The 23,364-nt window shown below is 36.1% G+C and overlaps 1 protein-coding gene across 9 annotated transcripts in view; it reads right to left on the reverse strand.

Annotated features, from left to right (window-relative positions):
• Nucleotides 1-391: 391 nt before the first annotated feature.
• The window catches only part of ZMYM2 (zinc finger MYM-type containing 2), a 98,147-nt gene continuing 75,174 nt past the window's right edge, over nucleotides 392-23,364 (reverse strand). For 8 of the 9 annotated variants that reach the window (XM_074915781.1, XM_074915810.1, XM_074915754.1 and 5 more), the window contains 14 exons: nucleotides 21,536-21,701; nucleotides 20,586-20,620; nucleotides 18,430-18,559; nucleotides 18,145-18,260; nucleotides 17,141-17,312; nucleotides 15,338-15,445; nucleotides 13,296-13,390; nucleotides 11,933-12,101; nucleotides 10,871-11,022; nucleotides 6,825-6,939; nucleotides 5,488-5,739; nucleotides 4,985-5,105; nucleotides 2,411-2,530; nucleotides 392-2,016 (listed from right to left, as the gene is read on the reverse strand). In XM_074915781.1, coding sequence (XP_074771882.1) covers nucleotides 1,920-2,016; nucleotides 2,411-2,530; nucleotides 4,985-5,105; nucleotides 5,488-5,739; nucleotides 6,825-6,939; nucleotides 10,871-11,022; nucleotides 11,933-12,101; nucleotides 13,296-13,390; nucleotides 15,338-15,445; nucleotides 17,141-17,312; nucleotides 18,145-18,260; nucleotides 18,430-18,559; nucleotides 20,586-20,620; nucleotides 21,536-21,701 — 1,848 coding nt within the window. In that variant the 3' untranslated portion in view covers nucleotides 392-1,919. Of the gene's footprint in view, nucleotides 2,531-4,984; nucleotides 5,106-5,487; nucleotides 5,740-6,824; nucleotides 6,940-10,870; nucleotides 11,023-11,932; nucleotides 12,102-13,295; nucleotides 13,391-15,337; nucleotides 15,446-17,140; nucleotides 17,313-18,144; nucleotides 18,261-18,429; nucleotides 18,560-20,585; nucleotides 20,621-21,535; nucleotides 21,702-23,364 lie in introns of all 9 variants that reach the window. The other variant, XM_074915829.1, reaches the window with a different exon arrangement.

Raw genomic sequence — 23,364 nt, forward strand, 5'->3', positions numbered from 1 at the left:
ACTTCTGATAAACTTTAGGAAGTATTAATTATTTTCTAATGACACTGAAAATGCATGTCCATTGTTCAACGTGCCATATTAAAAACTGATCTGATTATTTAAGAAATAGCTGTAATCTGATTTTGAGAACAAAAATTTAAAATCTGTTTAAGACAAAACAACACATATTTAACTTTAGTCCTGATTTAGAGTACTTCAAGCTTCAAGTTGAAAGTTCGTAGTTCTACAAAAGTGTGTTTGCGGTTAAACACTGTTGTAATCAGAGAGTGAGTGATGTCCCTGCTGAAGTACTTGAAGTCTGAACTATAGAGAAGGGCCTGCAAGTGATCTTTATTGCTATTTACTAAAACACTTAATGGATGTTTAAATTAAATATTTCAAGTTAAGCACATGATGCATTTTAGGCAGGTAATTAGTAATGATGATTCCCACACATAAAATTTAACTTATGGTCAAGTCAGATGTTCAACTGGAGGGACCAGAACAAAACCATGATTGCAATTCTTGATTTCATCACTTTTATGTATCTTGGGCATATTCTATGGCTGTTGCTTGAAAAAAAACAAGCATTAATGAACTAAGTTCTTATGTATTCACTCACAAATGGGAAAAAGCATTGAAGCTGTTAGCGACCTAATCACTGGTGCTGCATAGTATTTCTTGATTTCACAGGAAGGGTAGAGCCACCAGAAAAAAAAAAACCCAAAACAAAAACATACATCTCCATCTACTTTTGAAATAGTGGTATATCTAAAGTTAATACATACTCACGGACACACAAGAATAGCAGAAATTTAAATAAACTTGCTTAACAAAACAAAGCAACTGAAGCTTTATTTCTCTATATAGAAAGATGCATCCCTATGTGCATTCTTTTAAGCTAAGGAAAATTAAAAAGCCATGCAGCCCTTGCAAGAAACAAATCCTCAGGTGGTAACATATATACATAGAAAGTTTCCCCTTTAGTAGATGATTCCTCTCAACAGATGCTTAATGCCATTTAGGAGATCCAAACTTATGACTACTTTATAGTAGAATATTCTACTACATTTTTTTCAGTACAATAGCAAAACCATTGCATGAACCACCATATTGCTCACATCAGTTAAACAAGAGCAAGTAACAAAACTTAAGAACTAAACCTATAATCTGGAAATCAGATTCCTTATGCAAAGTAAGCACAATGAAAGGATATAGAACAAATGAAAGGTCTTTTCTTAAAAAAGTTATCTTTCAACTATCTGCAACTTCACATCTCATATGGCTTTTGAATGGAGGCATTAGTTAAAAGAATTTTCCCACCCATAGTCAAGTATTGACTGTATTTAAATACAGCAATGCAAGGACAAACAAAAGTTAAAAATTTTGCATACCATATTACTTGTAATGTAATACAGCGTAAAATCCCTTTTTCTAAGGCTACAAAGGACAGATTTACAGTAATATGAGGTACCAGCATTTATGGTCAGAAAAGATGGAAAAGAATTATACAGCATTGTCATCAGACATTTCTTTTTTCTTTTTCTTTTTTTCCTTTTGTTTCTTTTTGAGGGGTTTTTGGTTTTCTTTTTTACAAAATACATGTCTTGATGATCACATGCTTTAAGCTTATATTCATTTATTTTTATATATATATATATATTTTATTTGTAGGGGCAATTGAGAGAGAGTCACAAATAAGGAAAGGACACTAAGGTTTTAATATGGGCAACAAAAAAAAAAAATGTTTTCACCAGAATAGATTCACATTACAGTACACCAATATCGACAGCATTCTCTTTTGTCTATTTTTGGTACATAAGATGGAATCTCTCTACATAACCTTATAAGGCTTCAGTAACTAAAAAGTAAAAAACCTATTAGTTTACAATTTATTTAAAAATTCTGAAAGACACAGCAAGTTCTAAACTTTAGTAGTGCTACCCATACACAACCATCTGGTTTAAGAACCCATTAAAGGAGCCTCCTTTCAAGGGAGCTTCCAAAAGCAGAGTTGTGCAACATGGATGTCTCTTACTACAAGGGAAAAAAAAAAAAATTACACATGGCACATTCTCATTCATATTTTGCAATGTAAAAAGTTACAAACATACCTAATCAAATAAATAATAAAAAAAGAATCTGAAATGTGTTTGTTATGTATGCTAAAACCACTATGCAGAATAATGGAAACTTTCACTCACAGACTATTTACATGGTAATACCCAGGTGAGGGTATGCACTGCTACAAAACTCATAAAACAAAGGGTAAACTTGAAATGTTTTCCATAGTAAAGGTCTAGCAGCATGACTATATCTAATGCTGTTTGTTTTCTTGATGGTTTTTGGAAGTTCGTTTTAATCTATGTCTTCATCCAGTTCGTAATTGTCTTTATCATAAATATCTTTTACTAAAAGAACCCGTACTAACATATTTTCCAAAGTGTTGCGGTCCAGTGAAGTGGCAGTGTACCAGATGGGACTCTCTGCGGAGACAGAGCACTCTGGTTGCAGATAGAACATGTCCATCCTCTGATTCAGATTCTGTGGGCTACAAGGGGGAAAACACAACAGGTTGGAAAAAAAGCCTCACAGAACAAAACAGTACCTTAGCAGCTCCAACAACCTGCACAAACAAAACTCTAACTGTACGTAGGCAAGTTACCAAGAAAAAAAATTTATGTGGAGAAATGTGGTCTTGTTCATAGGATGCTGGGTCTGGCTCAGGTTCAGCCAGTCCTGTGTCCTCAATGCAGCCAAAAGCAGACACCTGGGACTTAGCAAGCATACAGGAGACCACAGATTCTTCCAGCTTTCAAAAATTTGCAGATCCAAGATTTTCTAAACCAGAAAGTACTTTGTATCTATACTTAGGAAGCCCTGATCACAGATTTGCAGAGGCCCAACAGTGACATCAGTTAACTGCTTGCACTGCTGCCTGATGCAGCCGTCTCTGAATGTAGAGCATGGGGTTACCTTGAAAATCAAGGACAGTAGTTCTGAGAGATGCACAGAAATACCACAAGCTAAAATCCCTCCTCCTCCTCTTTAACTTAAAGGGTTGGTTATTATAAATCTTACCCCCCCCCCCTAATTCCTGAACCAATGTATTTCAGAGTTTGAGCCAGTTCAGACACATCCTCTAAGCCACTAGAGAAGACCCATTTAAGGAAATTCTAGAATTTTGTCCCTTTAAGTAGGTCTCAGAAAATAATTTTCAATTCTGTATGTGGAAGTGCTCACTCATGCTCCATCCTTCATAAACACTGCAGACTTCAGGAATCAACTCTATTTCACATTTCTTTGGTATTTATTTTCTTTTAAATAAAGCTTTTAAAATAAAGCTAAAGTAAAGGGAAGCTAATCTTCCCAAACTGGCTGATAAAATTTCAGGTGTTGCTCTTCACCTGCTGAGGTGATTGTAGGCTTGTTCTGCTGTCATGTAAATGAGATTGAGAGTCAGATAAGAAGCAAAATATGATTGTTTAAAATATTCTAATAATTTAAATATTTTAACCTCCTTCCTACTTTTTTGACAAGCCAGCATTTTTATAGGAACAAGCAATGATGCAGTGTTCACAGCTCTGAATGAGAGGATCCTGAAATTTCAGCTGCAACTGTTCACAGATTGCCAAGTATATTTCAAACAGCTGGCATTACCTTAAATTTTACAATAGTTCTACAATATTATCTTAAATTAAAACATTACCTTAAATTTTACAATAGCTTTCAAAGTGTTAAATATTTTATTAACAATATTTAAAAGACATGAGGTATATGTTATTAGAAGTGGAACCAGGAGAAGCAGTCTGCTGCTCTAGTTAGCAATGGTGACCAATATCTTTAAGACAGTGGGACCTGAAACCACACTGTAAGCAATGTTACAAATGGGTTTAACTGCATTCTTTTCACCAAAGTTGAGATTTTTCTAAAGAAAAAAAAAATTATTTGTTGTTTCCTCCCTGCTGGCTGTGTAACTCAGTATAAAAATCCAGTTTCAACTTTTTAACAATAAACCCTCTACAAACCCTGACAGTAAATAGCGTGAAGGCAAAAAAACCCCACCCCAAAACCCACAACAATCAGAATTAACTGAGTTGATGAAAAACAGGTGCTCACATTAACAGATCACAAGTTACTCTCTACTTGTTTCTCTTTATAACATCATATGCTTGCACTTCTGCCTACATTGTGGTAAACTCTTTCTTCACCTTTAAGAGTAAGATGCTGTTTCCTAACACATGTTGGGTCTCATACTTAGTTTCATTTATTGTGTTGTATATGCAATGTGATTTTATCTCTTTGGTATCACTCACCTATGTAACACTTAAGAGTTACATAAAATCTACATTAAAATCAGTTGCTCAAATGGCTGTTCAAATTAAAGTATTTCCCAAAAAATCCTGTTTTCAAACACTTCCGAAACACTTAGATGGTAAATTAAAGTTTTTAAAGGGTTTCCTAAGCTTTTTTTTTTTTGATGTATTAATTTCTGTGCAGATTGGAAGGAAAAAACTATTTCTAAGTGCTGGATTACTGTCAGTAGTATTTTTTTCTACTACAAAATATTTTAAGTGTGCTTTAAAACTAGATATCTCAGATATCTACACATTTCAGATTCCTGATGACTTAACATGAAGCAAATCCACTGTCTCAATCAAATTCTTATTGAACAGACAGCAACCTCACAAACAAAACCCTCAGTAGTAAAACCCACCAGATCCTTTGCTGGTAATTCCCTGCAGAGATACTTGGTGTTTCCAGGTAAGAAAACTGAATCATACTGTCATTCTCAGATGGAGTCCTTGGCAATTAGCACTGAGGTACTCTGCTGCTCCTACACTTTCTGCACATTTTGTCCAGATACAGAACTGGATATTTCAATTTTTCAGAAGATCTCAATCCACTCCCTTTGCTTGAGAGTATTTCATGTTGCATCAGAGCATTTCCCTTTTGTACCAGGTCTATTCTAGACCACTTCTGTATTACCCTGTATCATGCTTACCTTTTAGACAGATAGCACTCAAACATTTTCACAGGACATCTAGCTGGATCAGACGTATTTTCAATTTGTTCAAATACTGGTTCATCATCTTCATGTTTCCTTTTTCCAGTAGTAATTTTATCTTTAAGAAGAAAATCAACAACATCTAAGCTGTAACATGATCTCATTTTACATTTTTCAGTGGACTTCCCAGAGTGGGCAGCCCAACAAGTACTGCAATGGGGTTGCCACAACTATGCATATCTGCAAACTGGAAATGCAACCCACAGCCACAACAAAGACACAGCATTTAGCATGGAGACTAGTGGGCTCAAAAGGATCATTTAACACAGAGACCCTGTTGTCTCTATGGACCACACACTTCAATTAAAGATCCAGGAGCCGAAAGCTGCTAAACTTTATGCAAAGGCAGACGTCTGGCTCCTGGCAAGGCGCCCAGATGTCCCTCAGAGAAGCACAATGTGGATGCTCCTGCAATACTTATTTTGGAACTGCCATAGTACCTTCACTATCAGCTCTGCACAGGGAAGACACTTGATATCGAAGACAAGCTTTGCTTTCCAATGTTAGAGGATTTTTTTTCCACTGTCTAAAAACAGTGCCAAAAGAAAGTCTTAAGTGCTGCTCCACCGTTTTCAGGCCAAAATATTTAGTGTTAAAGTAGAACAGAGTATTCAGAAGAGCAACCGGTGAATGTGATCCTAGTTGTTTAATCCTCCACAGGTAATCTTCTTCAACTCGAGAGAATATTGATCCTTTGAAAAAAGAATATTAGAGAAAATACAATGGATTAGCCCATAAACTGTCTAGGTGCAAAAGAATCAAGTTTATATTTCCTGTAAAATTTAACAAAATGCTCATGCAAGAAGCCTCTAATTAAGCATATTTAATTATACGTCCACACCCTCAAAACTACTTCTGAAAGACACAGACACTCCCTGTTTCAGGAAGAGACACTCAATGGGACATTATCAGTATAGGCCATTTCACACAGAACACATTTCTGTGATTACAACAGTACTGCTTACATGTGGCTCCCTCATATTATTACATAAAAACAAATGTTCAAGGGGCTATTCTTAATCCCTTCATAAGAAGCATATTTTTGAGTTCATCTTATTCTGCTCAGGCAAGGCTTCCAGATAGCTCTACCTTCTTCTTTCTTATTAGTAATGGATATCTCACTTGGAAAGCACTCCTGGACCTTACCAGGGTATAGGGAGGGCCCTATACAGAGGAAAGCCAATATCAAGAAGAGAGTGGAAAAGGGCTGGTAAAGACAAGCCCTCATTCAAGAGAAAATTGTGAGAAAGATGGAAGAAAGAGTATCCTGCAGTTCAGCACCAACATTGATCTGCTGGCGAAAATTCCTGTTTTCTCCATGAACTGATAATCCTCCTGAGCAGATGAACCATAGTGGAGTCTTTCCAATCCAGCTGAGAAAGACTAAAATACATAGCTCGTTAGCCCTAGCCACACACAGTCCAGTACCTGCCTGTTTGCTTCCCATCTGGGAAAAAATGGGCAAAAACTGAATTCAGCTTACGTAAAAAGTACAGGTTGAAAAGCAGCTGCTTATTCTAACTTTTTCTCCTAAAAATGTATAGTCAGTTTAAGATTAACAGGCAGTGGCAAAATCAAGTCTTGCAGCATGGATTATCAAGAAACAAGACAATAAGAGTCTTAAATGAAACAAGTCTTAATTGAACTCTTAGATGATATATTTATGATTTTTAATTAATTACTATCACAATACATAAAATGTTTGTATGTATCTACATGCTTAAGAATACAGAACTATTAAGAGATGAAAAACATACGTAACCAAAAAGAAAATTACCATCTGGAAGTATGCTTGGCTGCCAACTTCTGAGGATTTTATTTAATTCCTGTTCAAACGTCTGGTAGACTGGATCAATAAATATGTTGTCTTTTCGGTTACTTCCATATAAATACTATGGAGAAGAGAGAGGGACAATATTTACAATTCCAGATTAGAACAAAACCTGTGCTATAGGGTTCTTTTTCAGTACAATGCTATCACTTTTATGAAAAAACAGTATCTAACAATAAAGCAATAACACTTTTCCAATAATTAGCAGTTAAGAGTTACCTCTAATATAACGCATGTTGTAAATTTCTAACTGGATATGAATCACAGATTGATTAGAACTCTAACATTTTTCTCCAAAATTTTCTGTGTGCAACACTGTATCAATGAATGGGTAGTCATTAAAAAAAACCAATTAATTTATCTTTTCTTCTACCAAGGTCTTCAGAGAAAAAAAAATAGCAAGCATTTGCCATTTTAAATGTGAACTCTGGACACTGAAAAAAGCATCTTCAACATGAAGCAAAACCCCCCCCCATATATTTGTGGTAATGATATGCAGCAGTGCAAGAAAAATGATAGGATGGTGCAAGGTGCCTGCCTAGTCTGCAATCTAATTAACTTAACCCTTTTGACCTTACAGACAGAAACTCTTTTGAACCTTTACCAAGAATTAATGGCTGAGGGCTATACTAGTATTTGACATTATCCTCTATGGAAACATTTCTAAGAAACAGAGGATTGGCTTCTTAAATTTTCCACTTCATGTTATCTCTGTGTGAACAAGTCTGTTGTTAGTGAATACAATAAAAGTGACAGACACAAAAAATGTACTCACTTCTGGAAATAGCATCTATTTCTGTACACATACTTGAAATAACATTAAACACAGCACTCATTTATACTAGACAGTTCAGCATATCTTGACTTCCTTATCTTTGCACTTAGTTTTATAATAAGGAAAAATGAATGAATACACTTCTTAGAACTCTCCAACACATCTTCATTTAGATAACTATTTTATATGATACATTTAACTAATATTTCAAATCACAATTTTCCCCAAAATGTGCTTATTTCTATACGTATCAGTTTATAAAGCAATTCTAAACCAGACAATACATCTTACTATAAGCTTCATGGGGTTTGCCCCTCTGTTTCCTGGCACATTTCTCTTCTATGAATTTTCTTTTTCTCTGGTTCATATTAAAACACTCACACTTAATGCTGGCAGTTAAACTGAAATGACTGAAATCTGGTTCAAAACTAATTCTCACACAAGCCTGTAAGAACTCAACTAAAAATATTCTGTTTCCTGATTCAGAGTAAGTGGCTAAACCCTGACATTCCCAGTAGCAATCTGTGAAGCACCCCAGACCACTAGCACAATGGTGTTGTGTGTTGAAGTCTCCCCTGTTACATAATACCTAACAGGCATCCACAGACCTTCATTTCCACATCATAATGCTCTGTTCTGCTACTCTACAAACTCTAGCAGAGGCAGGATTAGCATAAGCAGTTCCCACCTGAGATGAGCTCTACCAAAACCACAGCAAACAGGAAGGAACTGGACAGGACTCCAAGTCCCACAGTGGAGAACAGGCTGAATCACTGCTCACAGCATCTTCCAACAGACATCTGCCAAGATCCATCAGCCTGAATTTTGCCCAAACAGCGCCCTTATTACACACGCAAAACCAAAAAAAAAAACCCCACCAAAACCCCCCAGCCTGTACTGGGACAAAGAATGAAGGCCACAAAGCAGCAGGGGAGCAAGGCAGGCTAACATCTTCTTCTAGATGAACACTCTCCCCTAGATGCCCACCTGACCAAGCAACAAACTTTATTTTTAAGTGTGATGTTTTTCAGGATCAGTACATCAGAGTTATCAAAACCATTATGGAACCATTTCTGACTGGAAACAGAACAATTTCAGCTGCAAATAAGCATAAACTGACAAAATGTACCATATGATTCAGGGACCAGTTTTCTGGAATAGATTTTTCCAAGTGCTTCCTTTAAGAAAATACAGTTATTTTACAGAGTCAAAAAATATAACTTAAGACTTGATGACTTCTGAGCATTTCCCCTGTACTCAAACCGTATTACACCCATGAGGAAAAGCTCTGTACTTAACCCACAGTGAGTGCAGTAACACTGGCTGATGGGGAAAGTGCTCTTCTTCTAACCTATGCCTTCTACATTCTCTTCCTTTGAAGAGAAACTTGAAGTTAGCAAAATACTGATGATCTTTGTCATAACTTTATCCTTAAATGGCACCATTTAGTCTCCTCTGAATTCCTTCTGAGATAAAGAGAGACAATACCTTTTACACAGCAGCAATTTATTCTGTCAGGAGCACCCACATCAGAGTTGTCAGATGGGAAGAAGGGCTAAGAAAATACTAGAAGGCAATGGAGTATTGTTGTACACAGAGACAACTATGTTGCATTTAGTGTACCACTAACTTGTTTAAATCTGTTTCTTCAGAAGGGTAACACATACCCATATACATACAATTTGCCATTAGCACACAGATGTTGGCTGCAACCCTTGACAGCTCACGTGCTGACACGTTTCTATCCCTCACTTGCTGTCTGTCTGCGAAACGCAAACTCCTCAGAACAGGGCACATCTCCCTGCCAGTCTGAATAGCAATGGCACAACTCGGCAAATGAAACGGGGCTGTTAAAACTTCCTGAACTAAATACTGGATGCTAAGTATAAGCAATAATTACAGTAAAGTGACCACAAGTTGTTCCTCTCTTTTTCCAGCATTGTGTATGCTTATGATAATTGTTTTGTGCCACACAAATTTTGATTCTGATGAGAAAAAAAAAGTTTTACATATAACTAGCTTTCACAACGGCAAAATAGACAATGTCAAAGGCACAAAAAGTGAAAGAAAAAAAAATTCAGTTCCATTTTATAAGCACATACCTCACTTTGTGTTACTGTTTATCAGCTTAATGAGTATTTTCAATTCAACAGAAAGATACAGAGAAACAGTATATCATGCAAGTGCAGAAGCAGAAAGCTAGCTGAATTTGAAACATGCCTTGTAGCAATATTGACTAAAATGCCAAACAATGAATGCTCGCTTCTCAAATTTCAACCATGAAGTAAAGATATCAACCCCTTAATCTTGCATACTCGTAACACAGAAAAATTAGTGGAGGTACTATTTATTTTAAAAATATTTTGATTACAAATCTGTTATTTGATTCAAGTCCTCTGCTGTAAGTATGAAACAGTTGAAGCAGAATTGCAAAGCCTGTGAATAGCTTGCTTTCCACATTATATGCAATTTTTATTGCCTTTTAACTTGAATGAAATCTTCTGTTCTCAGCTCTGAAGACTGCTTATTTCATCTATGATTTGCCTTAGGTACCAAAAATTAAGATAGCCTCTGCGTAGAAGATAAGCTGTGGAATAGCTTTTCTAATTATCTAGTGATATGTTACTGCCTTCACATAAGATACATCTAAACTGACTCCCTTTATCTTCAAAATACAATGTAATTACAATTTGGGGGGAGGGTGTGGAAGACAGTCAATATAGAAGAATTTCCTGCACTCTGCAAAAAAGCCTGACTTTCCACAGTCTGCAATATTCAGTAAATTACTCTCCCAAAAAGACACTTCAAATAGCTTGTTTCCACTATAAGCTAAGTGACTGAATTAGTAAAACGTTTACAGACAACGCCTTGCTTCATTCTGTTTTTACTTTAAGCCATCTTTAGCAAACAAAATGAAGGACAGCATTTGGAAAAACTGTCATTTCAGATTGCAAATTCCTTGATTCAACCCAGAAAGAAGCTTAAAATTATTACAATATACCAGTCTGCATTTGAGTTTTCAGGATGGGTCTGCAAACTCATTTCCTATACAGCTTTCTAAAATGTGATTTACACACAGCAGCCTGTGTTGCAGATCACAGTCATTATATTAAGAATAGCTCCTAGCCAGTAAATCCACATTATCTCCATTCTTCCACTGAAATGGATTACAGTCAAATCAGCAGCTCTACTTCCCAGCTCTACAGCCTCTACTAACCTCCTGAATCCCAAGACACAGATAATAGATGCTGTCAGGTGCATAGTTCTCTCCATTTGGCCTTCGAATTTCATTGACAAAATGTGTCAACCCATAGTTTAACTCAGCTGAAGTATGTGATAATAGATCTTCCTTTAATTTCACAGACTTTGCTGTAAAATAGAGAAAAAATTCTACATTATACAACAGAATTATTACACAGTGAGGGTGGGATGGGGTATTTTTGGACTGGAAAGTGGGAAACTGATTTGATGTTCTCTCCACTAACCAATGAACAAGTCCAAATGTACTAAGTAGTTCAAATATTAGGTCTGTATTAAAATAAACAAGGCTATCAGAGTAAAGTCTAGTTAACCAAATGCCAGTATCACTCACTGACTAATATACTGTCATGCACAGCTGAGGATGACACAGAAGTGACCCAAGATGCTGATGTGAAGACAGTGCTGTAGAGGGAGACCTTCAGGGGAAACAGCATTTTCCAAAGATCCAACAGCATAATGCAAGTGTGCTAAGATGCATGTGGGAGCTGAAGAACAGCAGGAGTAGCAGCAATCCCCCTTTTTCCTCACAGTACAAAAGTACACACAGAGGAGCATTGCAGAAAGAGAACAGGGCTCCACAGGAGCAAAGGCCACCTCGTGTCAGAGCTCCACAGGCAGGTAATGCCAGCCTCACATGAAGATCTCTTTTGAGGACAAAGAGTAGGATGCCCCTCCCTTGCAATTTAGAAGTCCAGAAAAGGTGTGAACTCCAAGGCGAGTCAGAATATGAGGAAACCAGGATGCAAACAAAAAAATCAAAATGGTCACAGAAAGTCACAAGAGCCAGGAACGTGCTGTACTGGCTTCCATGAGAAGTGTGAGACCCAGCATTTTGAACCAAGTAGGGAAAACTAGGAAAAGGAGTTTGGTAACTCTGTTGTAAAATAATGCCAGACATTGTAAGAACATCAGGGACATGTGAAAACCTCTATTAAAAATTCCAGCTGAAAATCAGACAAGTACATCAATTCTCCCTACCAAATAAGAAGCTGGATGACAGATTTTTAGAAATACTTACTTGATTTCAGTTCCTCTAATTCTGGAAGCTCTTCATCTAAATACCGAGACTTTACCCAGTGCTTCCATGCATTTACACCATACGCGTATTTGAATGGAAAACTACACTCTGAGTTTTCAGAGCTGTCATCATGAGCCTGGTATCCTGACACCGCTTTCCTCTTCACCCCCTGCCATTGAAACACAGTGGTTAACACTGCTGAGAGCCACTAATGGCAATAACACAGAAGCTGGGCAGAATAGGCAAGCTGCAGGCCAAATTACACACTGAATGGTCAGTGTAAAGAAACACATGCTTCATTCAGTAGGTAGTTTCTGTGTTGACCATACTTCTAAGGACGGTATTTACTTAAGCCAACAAACATTTCTAAGTCGCCTTTCAAACTTGTTCCTAACAGAATAATTTTTGATAATGGAGCTGCTGTATTGGTCATATCATATTAAGCAACAAACACATGATGCACCAAGTAATTTAGTGTATTTATAGAATTTCATTGTGTTAATGCACAGGAAGCTAAAGATGCTACAAATCTATGTCAGGTCAACTTCTAGGTTCAAATGAACCCATGAACCCATCAGTGGAAAAGACAGCACTAGTCCCAAATTAAAGCACGTCCAACAGTGGACATGCGGATAATGTCTAGCGGATAATACTGACAGTTTAGACTCCAAATTTAGAACTAGAAAGACACATTTATTCTTAGAAAGTTTTACTGGAAGTTGGTTGGGTTTTTTTAAAGCTGCGATATCTACTGCAATTACTGCAACAACCATTTCAGCCTTGTGCCAGGCACCAGAAACTCTACTTCCTATTAGTTTCCTTCTAAATAAAAGAATATGACTAATGTATTTGCAAAATCTAAGCTTTTTGACTCAAAATAAAATCTGGGAAAATTACAAGCAAATAAAAATATTTTTTTTAAACTATTTTATATAGGAGATGTTATAGCTCCCATATATATACTCCCATGGTAATGCCAACATTCTTCCAGTTTATTATTAAATTAAACACCGAAACAGCTTTATTCAAAGTAGAAGGTAAAAAAAGCATTACACTAAGAGTACAGTAAGTAATACACACGAGAATATTTCATCAACACCTACCAATGCGAAACAAAAATGGGATCAGAGTTTAGAAGTCACATTCCTATTAAATCCAACAGTTAACTGCAACAGACGTAGGACTGAAATAATTTTTATTATTTGAAATACACCAATTTACATCATAAAGACAGGATATTTGGTATGAAGAGGTAGGAAGACTTTTAGAGCAGTACGAGAAGTAGAAAAAAAACCTGGCATATTTTTGCCCACTTAGATATTGTGCTTTTTTGATTTTTTTTTTAATAGCATGACAAAATTACCTTCTTTTTGGACCGAGGCCTTGGCTGTTCCTCATATTCTTCCCCAAAAACAGGAGGTAACAAAAACTCATTTTCTGTATCAAGTTCCTCAGTTGCTGAAAATACATTAACAGAAACTTATTTCTAAACATTTTTTGAATAATACTGGTTCGGAAAAATCAACAAACCATATCACTGTGCATTAACATAACAGGTCCACAAAAGCACACATATAAACATTACCAAAGACTGGGTTTCAGTGAGACGAGATAAACCTATTCTTATTTTGAAAGTAAGACAAAGCTATAAAAAAGTTTATTTCTTAATAAATTGTAAAAAAGACAATGCTCAACACTTTCAAGCACTATCACAAGTCACTAAGGCATTTCTTACTATGGACCCTTATAAAATTTTTCCTGTCTAGGTAGTCTTTAGTATTAAGATGTTTACATTATGGTGAGAATGAGCAGCTATGAGTAGAAAACATACAAATTAACTTACTACATGCACTTTTGTTTATGTATTTCCATCATTTCTATTAATGTTTCATTTTTGATATAGCACATTCTACTTGGTTAAAAACATTAAGAATTAGAATGTAAACTCTTTCAGAGAAACTTGTTTTAGTCTGTATTATATATAAGTGGTGGAGGACTGGCTCATGATGGACATTACAGTAATTTTGGTAAATGGATATATAGCAATATGTTAAAATATTATTTATTTAACATTTCAGGGGTAAGATAAAAGACTATTTCAGGCAACAGAGCAGAATGAGACAACATATGAATGGATTTAATGTACCAATTTCCACCTTTATTTACTGAAGATGGTTCATCCCTCATTTAGCTGTCAAACGATGTCTTAATTCAAAACTGAATGCTCTTCTGATTTCAACATCTTACTACTCAAGACACCAAACTGGTCCAAATGACTCACATGCAAAGATTTAAGAATGCTGCCCCAGACTAAGCTCCAGTCCTTCTCCTGCTCCCACAAAGAATCTTACTTCAGAAGCACTTCAATACAATCAGTATCTATTACAAACCACTATTACTTACTATTCCACTTAATTTTTTTTTCTTCCATGTTTTTTTCTCTTATGTACCAAGCCTCAATTATAAAGAGGGCTAAAAATCTAGTGTGCATCTGGCTAATAAACTTCCTAAGACTAATAAGGTCAGAATAACCTCTAGACTTGAATTTAAATTACACATACAGCAAATTGAGAAACCCAGTCTGGGCACCTACTGTGGATATTTATGGCACAAGGCAAAAGGAGACTTTCAGTATCAGGTATAGAAGCTATCCAGAGGGTGTGTAAGAGTTACATGTCCTAGAGAAGTTATGTCAAGGGACACACAATCTACAACCAGGAGCTTGCTTGCATCTTGGATTGATTAGGACATGGTGTAAGGAAACAGACAATGTTGCCTGCATTATGTATGATGGTAGAAATTGTAATACATAAAACCAAGACCTTCTTTCAAGAAAGGTCTCAAAGTAGTGATTTTCCTGCTAATTCAAGTAACACTACCTTTTTCAAATATAGGTATGGACATGAACAAGACACTAAAAGGTAACACAAGTGATGTGCAGCATACCAGCTTGCAATTTTCTAACAAACTTGAGTGGGAAATTTTCCCTTTTGTAATTTCTGCTCTAAACCATCATTTCCCATGGAAATACTTGGTGACTGAAGAGGGCATTCATTACTGTTTTCCATGACACATGCCACTGAGACTTTGAGCCTTTAAAACAGCTTTCCTAAATCCATGTCTAAAACCAAGTGATGCAGCCAAGTTTGTTTCTGAAAGGTTAATTCCCTCTTTTCTTTGCACTGTCTTTCAAATACTGTATTTAGAATGATGGAAGAACTAATTCAGAAGTCCCTAATCTTGCAAAGACATGGCAGTTTTACTTAACACATGGCAGTTTTACTTAACAGTCAGTCAAGTGGATCTTGGAATCAAAAAGCTTCTCTGAAAGGATAATGAAACAAAGTACAACAGTTGCCCACAATGTCTATTTCACAATATTTATTAAAATCACAGACAAAATACCTCTTGGAAAGTCTATTTCAATATCAAGGTCTGGTTCATATGGAACATCAGGCAAGCTTGTTCGTGCCTCTGTTTCTGAGTTTAGTAGATTTGATTCAACTATCACACCTGTTTTTTAAAAAAAAAAAAAAGCTCTCATTACTTTAACCAATACATGGATTAGTCAAAACAGGGCAGATGTGGAGCATTACAAGCTGAGTGGTTCTAAAGCTGATTTTTCTGCTCATCACCATGCTATGTTTTGTTGGTTTTGGGATCTCAGATTTAGTTCTCCAATCTAAACAGAAAAGATACTTACTAGCCCATCCATCGTTCATTAAGATGAACCAGCAAAGCATGTGTATAGAAAATCAAATACTGGTGAATTTGGATCATATCAACCAATCACAGAATTCAAACAAACTTGACAAACCTAACTATCTATTTTTCTACATTATTCTGTCTGCAACAGAACAGACATTCAAGTCTGTAAAAGAGATTCTACAAAAGCAAACAAGGCAAGCAGGCAGGCAGAAACAAAGCTTGACCTCTTTCCAGTTTATGGCAAAGACAGATTTCTCCAAATTCATTTCTCTGCAAATGAGCAAGCTCTGATCCCATAAATCTACTCATTCAGCTAGCTCAGAGCTTAGCAAAAGAGAGCAAGAAACTGCAAATGACAACCTTGTAGCGCTACCAGAAATGTCCAGCTTTAGTGGGGAAAGAAATGGCAAACAATAAGCCTCCTGGCCTCCTATATACCAGGCCCAAGGCATAAGTTCATGACATTTATCAAAATCTTTGGAGACAGCTGTTCAAAGAGCTTAACACACACACTCCCACCCCAGCCAAAAAAACCCCAAACAACTACCAAAACCCCAAATTTCACTAGAGTGATGGAAAAATCTTAAAATCTAGCTTTTGGAATAGAAGTCAAATTCTCCTATGAAGATACAGAAGAGACTTGAGGATTTCAGCAGGCAGAGGCAAGAAAGAGGGTCAAAGAGCACTCTGAAAATATCATTACAGGATACATGGAATTTTTTGATCTTCAGCTGTAAGGTTGTCCCAGACAGTTCTCTCCTTTAAGGTGGGATGACAACCTGTTTCAACATCACAACCCCAATGATCTATCAGCTGATGCACTGCTATCTTCAGAGAGATGATACTTGCACGTCAGGATCAAGAGTGAAAGCATCATTAGATCCCCTGGTTTTGATGACCACAGTTCCATTTGAGAAATTGTTTGTCTTAGTTTTGTGATAACAGTCTCCACTTCCTCACACTCAGTGTAAAATGTGCCTAGTAACGTGTTACTACAAAGATATCAGACCCATGTCATATCTCATCTTGTTCAGAGAAAGCAGTTTTCAATCTTGTAAGACACAGCTAGAGATCACCTTCCCTAAACTTTTGACTTGAGTTCTTCTGGGAGGAAAAACTGATTGATTTTGGCTTGATATGAGTTACACTGAGAAGAAAAACCATGCCCGCAATCTTGGATTACTGCTTGCCATCAGCCAAGCAGCTGGCACAAGCAAATGGAATGCCTGTGTTTTTAAAGACAAAGGTCTAGTACAGAACACTGAAGTCACACAACAGACTTCAGAAAGTTTTCTGTATTTCAAATGTGCTAAAATGATCTTTTAAAATGTTTACAAGAATTAAGATTTCAACTTAATGTAAGAACTCAATAATAGCACTGTTGTAGTCAAAGAATCTTTCCCTAAATTAAAATAAACCGGCCACCTTCCTCTCAATTCACACAAACCCACACATACACCCCAGCACTCCAAAGAGCCAAAAACTCAGCAGGAAACTCACTGGACACATCAGAAGCTTCAGCTTTTCCATCATGTTCAGATACCATCCCTGACAAGTTCAGTAGCTCAGTCTCCAGAGGATTTGAGGGCACTTTTTCCCTCAGCTCTTCTATTGCTGCAAGGATTTTCTCACTGCTATCCAGAGTAGTAGGCAAGAAAACTGGAACTGGCACCTATGCAGACAGGGAGGAAGAGATAAATAGAAAAGAAAAAATGCTGCAACAAGGCATCAACAGCAGTCAACACAGAAACAAACTCTACACCCCTCTTCTAAAAGACAGAGTTAACACAGATTAGAAACATACCACTTCAGTGTGGGCTAACAAAAAAATGTTGACATTTGAAAAAAATTTAATATAATTCAATTCAATTGAAAAAATTCAATATAAATGATTGAGAAGGGAGAGCAGGAAAGGATACAGAAAAAAAAAAAAAAAAACAGACAAAATATAGCAGGTCAAAGTAAGAACAGAAGGTACTTTGGGGCTTCAAACCCATCTAACTTCAGACTAACAGTTTGGACAAAGCAGCATCCTGTTTTAGTGGCCTGCTTGGGAAACATGGAATTTTAGCATTCAGGGTTTTTTTTCCTACCATTTGGATGAAATCTGGAACCTAAGTGATAATAATTTAACTTAGAGTTATTTTCTTTTGCTGGCACAAGTTTCATTTCTTTTGCTGCTCTTCCTTATGTTTATCCTACTCTGCCATCCCTCTCCAACACAATCTTTCAGTTTCCCCATTACCAGAACAAATCTTGCTGTTTAACACTTATTCAGCAAACTCAAAAGTATCACTCAGAATTGTTCCTAAAAAGTTCCGCAGCACAAGATCTTTCACACTGAAAGCAGGCAGATAGGTCCTAAGGAACAATCATTCTAATGCTTTTTCAATAAACAGAGCTGCAGCATCTGTCCAGAATGAGAACAGTCAACAACCCAAAGTGGTCCCACACATGCACATGAATGGATTCCAACTTCAAAATGAAGCTGAAGTCTCACTTACGGGAACAGGAACTGTTGTAGGAACAGGAACATTTTGACTATACATGTTCATAGGCACCGGAACATAGACAGGTACAGGAATAGGCACTGGGACATACTCTTTTTTCCAATCATCTTCTATTAAAAGAAAAAAGAAAAAGGCAAAAACTGCCAGGTACTTAAATATATTTTACACCTGCAGTTTAGGGAAAAAAAATCAGAACATTTGCACTATGTTCCAATACAGTAACAGTTAAAAAAATCTGCAATGAAGAAATGAGTAGTTCCACTACAGTTCAAGAGTTACCTGTCTGACAAGATTTTGTTTGCATATGAGGTTTACAGTATGTGGCTTTTGTCATTGTCAAAGGCTTGCAAAGAACTGCCTTGTTCTTCATTTCTCTGTTAGGTGTTGGAGAAGGTGGTGGTGCTGAGCCCTACAGACAAGCAAATAAAAGAGAACATGCTGTTGCACCATACTGATTTCAACACAAAATTTTTGATTTAACTGACACTTTAAGTTGACACTTTTCATGTATGAGACACTGAAGAGGAAGCTCACAACAGCACAACACAATAGCATCAATTATTATTCTTTAATTGCAAGCTATTCTACATTTCTAGTAACGAGCTGCCACTACCAGGAATCTAACATAGTTTTATTTCACTTATATATTTCACTCTTATAAATTGCTTTGATTAACAGCTTCTGGCTCATTTTTTTCTCTTAAAATGTAAGATACTCTTAAGATATTCCTTTTTACATTCTTGTTTAAATGAAAGTGCAATTTAAGTTATTTTAGAACTTAAAAAAATAATCTTAGCTGTAAGAAGAATTCATTATAAGTAGTATAACAAACTTTTGGTTCAAAGTCTAACCTTCTTGAACTATACTATAGTTCAAAGACTACATTTTAAAAAAATTTATTTCTAAATAAAATATTATTTCTAAACAATTTTTTAATACCTAAAGTATGAACTTCGAGCTCCCCCTGCTGGCTCTACAACAGTGACAATAAATACTCGGGAACATCATGCTCAAACTGCATCCTTACAAGTCAACAGGTAAAAACACTCTTGTTCCTAACATGGCTTTTGTCCTCTAGCACCTGTTTTAGAACATGATTTGAGAAACAGTCTGTCACTTTTATTTGTCATGTGTAGTAAGACAAGCCCCACATATCCTTTTAAATATGAAAAGAAAGTCATAGAAACACAGAATCATAGAATGGTTTGAGTTGGAAGGGACCTTTAAAGATCATCCAGTTCCAACCCCCTGCCATGAGCAGGGACACCTTCCACTAGACCAGGTTGCTCAAAGCCCCATCTAGCCTGGCCACGAACACTTCCAGAGGGGACAGCCACAGCTTCTCTGGGGCAACTTGTTCCTGTGTCTCACCACCCTCACAGTAAAGAACTTCCTTTCTTACATCTAATCTAATCTACACCTACCCTCATCATAAGAACAGCAGTAATACTATTTAACAGCAGGCATATACTTTCTAAAATATAAAAAAAATATCACAAAGAGCTTTTATATTATCTTTAAAAATTTATGGACTGAATTAACAGCACTGGAAGCTATTAAATATAAAATACTAGATGTTTCTAATCTGATAGTTTAGCTTGTCTGATGTCTCTAGTAACCTAAACAATCTTATTTTCTGTGGTTTTCATTAATATATTTTATAACGCCATCAAAATACTTTCACTTAAATCTAAGGTTTACCTTACATAAGACTATTTGTATTAAAAAGTTGAGTCAATTTTTTCATGGAAAAATAAGCACTTCTGAGATCTTCCATGAGATAAAGAAATCAAAACAGAACTAAGTTTCAAACAAAATACACTAAGCTAACAAAAAATATTAATGACACTTCTGACAAGCTGACAAAAACTGAAACTCATAATGAAATGCTGCTGCTCTATTCATGATCCTCACCTTCCCAGACAGTGATCCTGCAAAAGGATGCTTTTATGTTTCCTCACCCTGTCACCTGCAGCAATCAGACTTCCAACATTAATTATTCTACTCTTAGGAATTATAATTTAAGATCTGAAACTTTATTTTCAGCCTTTCAATGCTGAGACACAACCTTAACATTTTAATTGATCAGAGGAATTATCTTCCCTTTCTATACTCAATAAATACACCTAAACTGTGAATAAGATACACATAGTTTGTGGATTAACTTTTAAGCAACACTTTCATGCACTATAGATGTAAAACACATGGATGATGATTTGGTTTCCCAGAAGACACTGAAAAGACAAAATATGAACTTTTAAAAATTTAATTTCAACTACTGATGTGAAAAAGACTAAAACACTCCACAAATTTAGCATACTATCATTCAAAGATACTAATTTTTTTTATTTTAATAGCATCCCTTTAAGCCACCAGGATCTCACATTTCAAACATACCTAATTTTGTTATATATATGTTAAACATATATACTTACTGTTATTTTTGTTCGGGGGGTTTGACAGCCTTGATCTAAAAATGTAAAAAAAGATTTTTAGAAATATTTCCCTTTTTCAGAATCAAAGCAATTTTCAGTAAGCAGCTCAGACAACGTCTATCATCAGGTAACACTAACACCCCTGATTAGTACTGTATCACAGGTGTGAACTGCACGCAAGACTTATCATTCATAGGAACCTCACTACTCTGGCACTGAACCTTACACAAAAGCAAACACTAAATCAGTGCTCTATCCAGATGTGAATATAGCCTCCTTCAGAAAAGTAAATACCAAAATGTTGAAGTATGAAAATGGCCATATAAAGAAGTTGTGTTGCTATAAATACATTAAAAAAGCTGATTTATTTGAACTTTGCCTGACTTGCCATTTAAACCATGTAAACATGCATTCAGCTGCCATCAGCAAATTTAGACAGTACCTACTGCTAACAGAAAGAAAAAAAAAGCAATGTATTTCTCTTATCTAGATACTTTAATTCCATTCTCATTTAGTTTCCATATCATTTATTTCCATTTAATGTATTTCTTTTTTTAATTCTTAGTACATTTATCTGCTCTCTGTAACCAAAACACATTTTGAAAAGAAGTATTTCCACAGAGCAAGTAATGACAAACTGGAGCACAATGAAAGAAGAAAATATTTTCTGTCCCCATGATGACACAACACTAAAATTATGCTTCACTTAAAAAGATTTGTTTTTGAAGAAGTGATTACAAAACTGTTTGATTACCTGAAAATGTTTCAGCTCTCAAAAAACCAATAAAATAAAGAGCCAATATAAAAAAAAGCAAGCAGGTCAGTGATGGTTCTTTGATAAAAAAGGGTAGTCTAACATAGTTTATTACAACAAATAAATAATTCATGCAGATTTTTAATTTAAAGAAAGCATTTTGTTTGCCATTCAGCAGCCATAAACCAGCACGTACCATAGTGTAAGTTCTCAGGTCCTTTTTGGGTTGCCAGATTTGGTTCGTTTTGTTGACAGTAGAAACGGAGCAAACAGTGCTGATCACAGAAGTGTTTCATTTCACCACGCCACTGCACTTTCTCTTTGAGAGTTCCTTGAGACTTACAACAGTCACATCGTGCGGCCTTAATGCAAAGGAAGAATTTGACATTTTTAAACAGGCCGTGGAAAAAACCCCACTATTTCTACATTTTAAAAGGTTATGTTTTTTAGAGTACTGAAGAATCATTATCGCTACACAGGTATGTCTTGCTCTATGATAGTTATACTACCTTCTAACCTGTGTACAGGCACATCTGGCATTTTATTTTCAATTGTTTGTGGGGGGTTAACACCCAGAATGAATTTGTTGTGTTTCACTAAGCCTTTAAAAAATTTCTCACTTCTAGACAGTCAACAAAAAACAAATTTTATGCACTGATTTCACTTAATTTCAACCAAGCATTCTGCAAAACAAAAGCAGAAAGTGACTGAGACTCCCTGATGAATCTCTTGAACTGAGGACAAGTAGAGTTGGTTTTTTCCTCCCAAAGTTTGGTAGTTTTTTTGTTAAGGCACAAACAGAATCACTACTCTTGGTATCAAATCAGAGCCCTTTAGTGTAAATAACTTTCATGTTTTCACTCTTTTAGTAGTTCAAGAACAATTTTAAATTGTAGTTATTTAGTTCATCAAAGTTTCTGTATGATTTAAAACAATAGCTCTCAAACTGAAGAGGCTTCCACAAAATCTAGTTAGCATGTAACTTGAAACTCAAAACTTTGTTCTTCTGTATCACTATCTAAACGTTTAAGTAATGTGTCTTTCATCAGCTTACATTATAATTTCATGAGGCATCGCTAAGACACATTGTTTTTCTCCAAAATAGACTCCACTGAATTTAATCAGCCACGTTATATATTATCTGAACAGTGGTAACCCCAGTTTCAGATCTTCAAGTAAGCAAATTGTTTGCAGTACTGCTTCCCTTGATACTGCTTGCAACCTCCATTCTAAAGCAGTCCTTAAAAAAAAAAAAAGAAGCTTTATGGATACTCAGGAATCCGAAATAAATTAAGCTAACAATATAGCCAGAAGAGGAAAGTTATGATAATATGCAACATAAAACACTAATACATAAAACCATACACAACATTGCAGTTATGCACAAGGCTCTGATGGCTAAAAAAACCCCAAGGTCCAACTGTAGTTTTGGCAGCTCCAAAAAAGTATTAACAGGCCAATTAGTTCAAATTTTAAAGGTAATTAAACGTTGAGTTCCTTTTCTGTACTTGCACAGTCTGGCACCATCCTCTGGCAATGTAGGAAATCCAGCTTGTGTTGTAATTTTCAAGTATTTAAGATGATATATCAAGAGGGTTGATTCTAACCATATAACCAGCTTTAAACTGGGAGCAATTGAAGCTGTGGTGTGGCTTCAGGATCACACCAAGTGCCAGCTGGCCCTGGAAGGACAGGTACTTGTCTTCCCCCTCCTCTGTGCAGGTGTCAGCAGTACTGCTTATGCATCTGCAGGGTACACAAGGTCAGGGACCTTACAGCACTGCATCACCCCCATCCTCCATAAATTTTTGTTACATTTGTCACTTTGACTTTCTGCTGATGCTGATCCACAGTACATTTTGCAGCAGAGATGTTCTCAGTGGGACAAAAGAGCAAGTAAATTGTATTCTTGGAAGGGAGTAGGGACGAAGATGAGGTATGGAGTGTTGCCAAAATAGCCTGGATTTATGAGTTTAGGGAAACTGTGAATTCACACCTTTAATGCAAATGTATCTTCCAAAGCCA

Source organism: Athene noctua, chromosome 1, assembly GCF_965140245.1.
Source record: "Athene noctua chromosome 1, bAthNoc1.hap1.1, whole genome shotgun sequence".
NCBI lineage: Eukaryota > Metazoa > Chordata > Aves > Strigiformes > Strigidae > Athene > Athene noctua.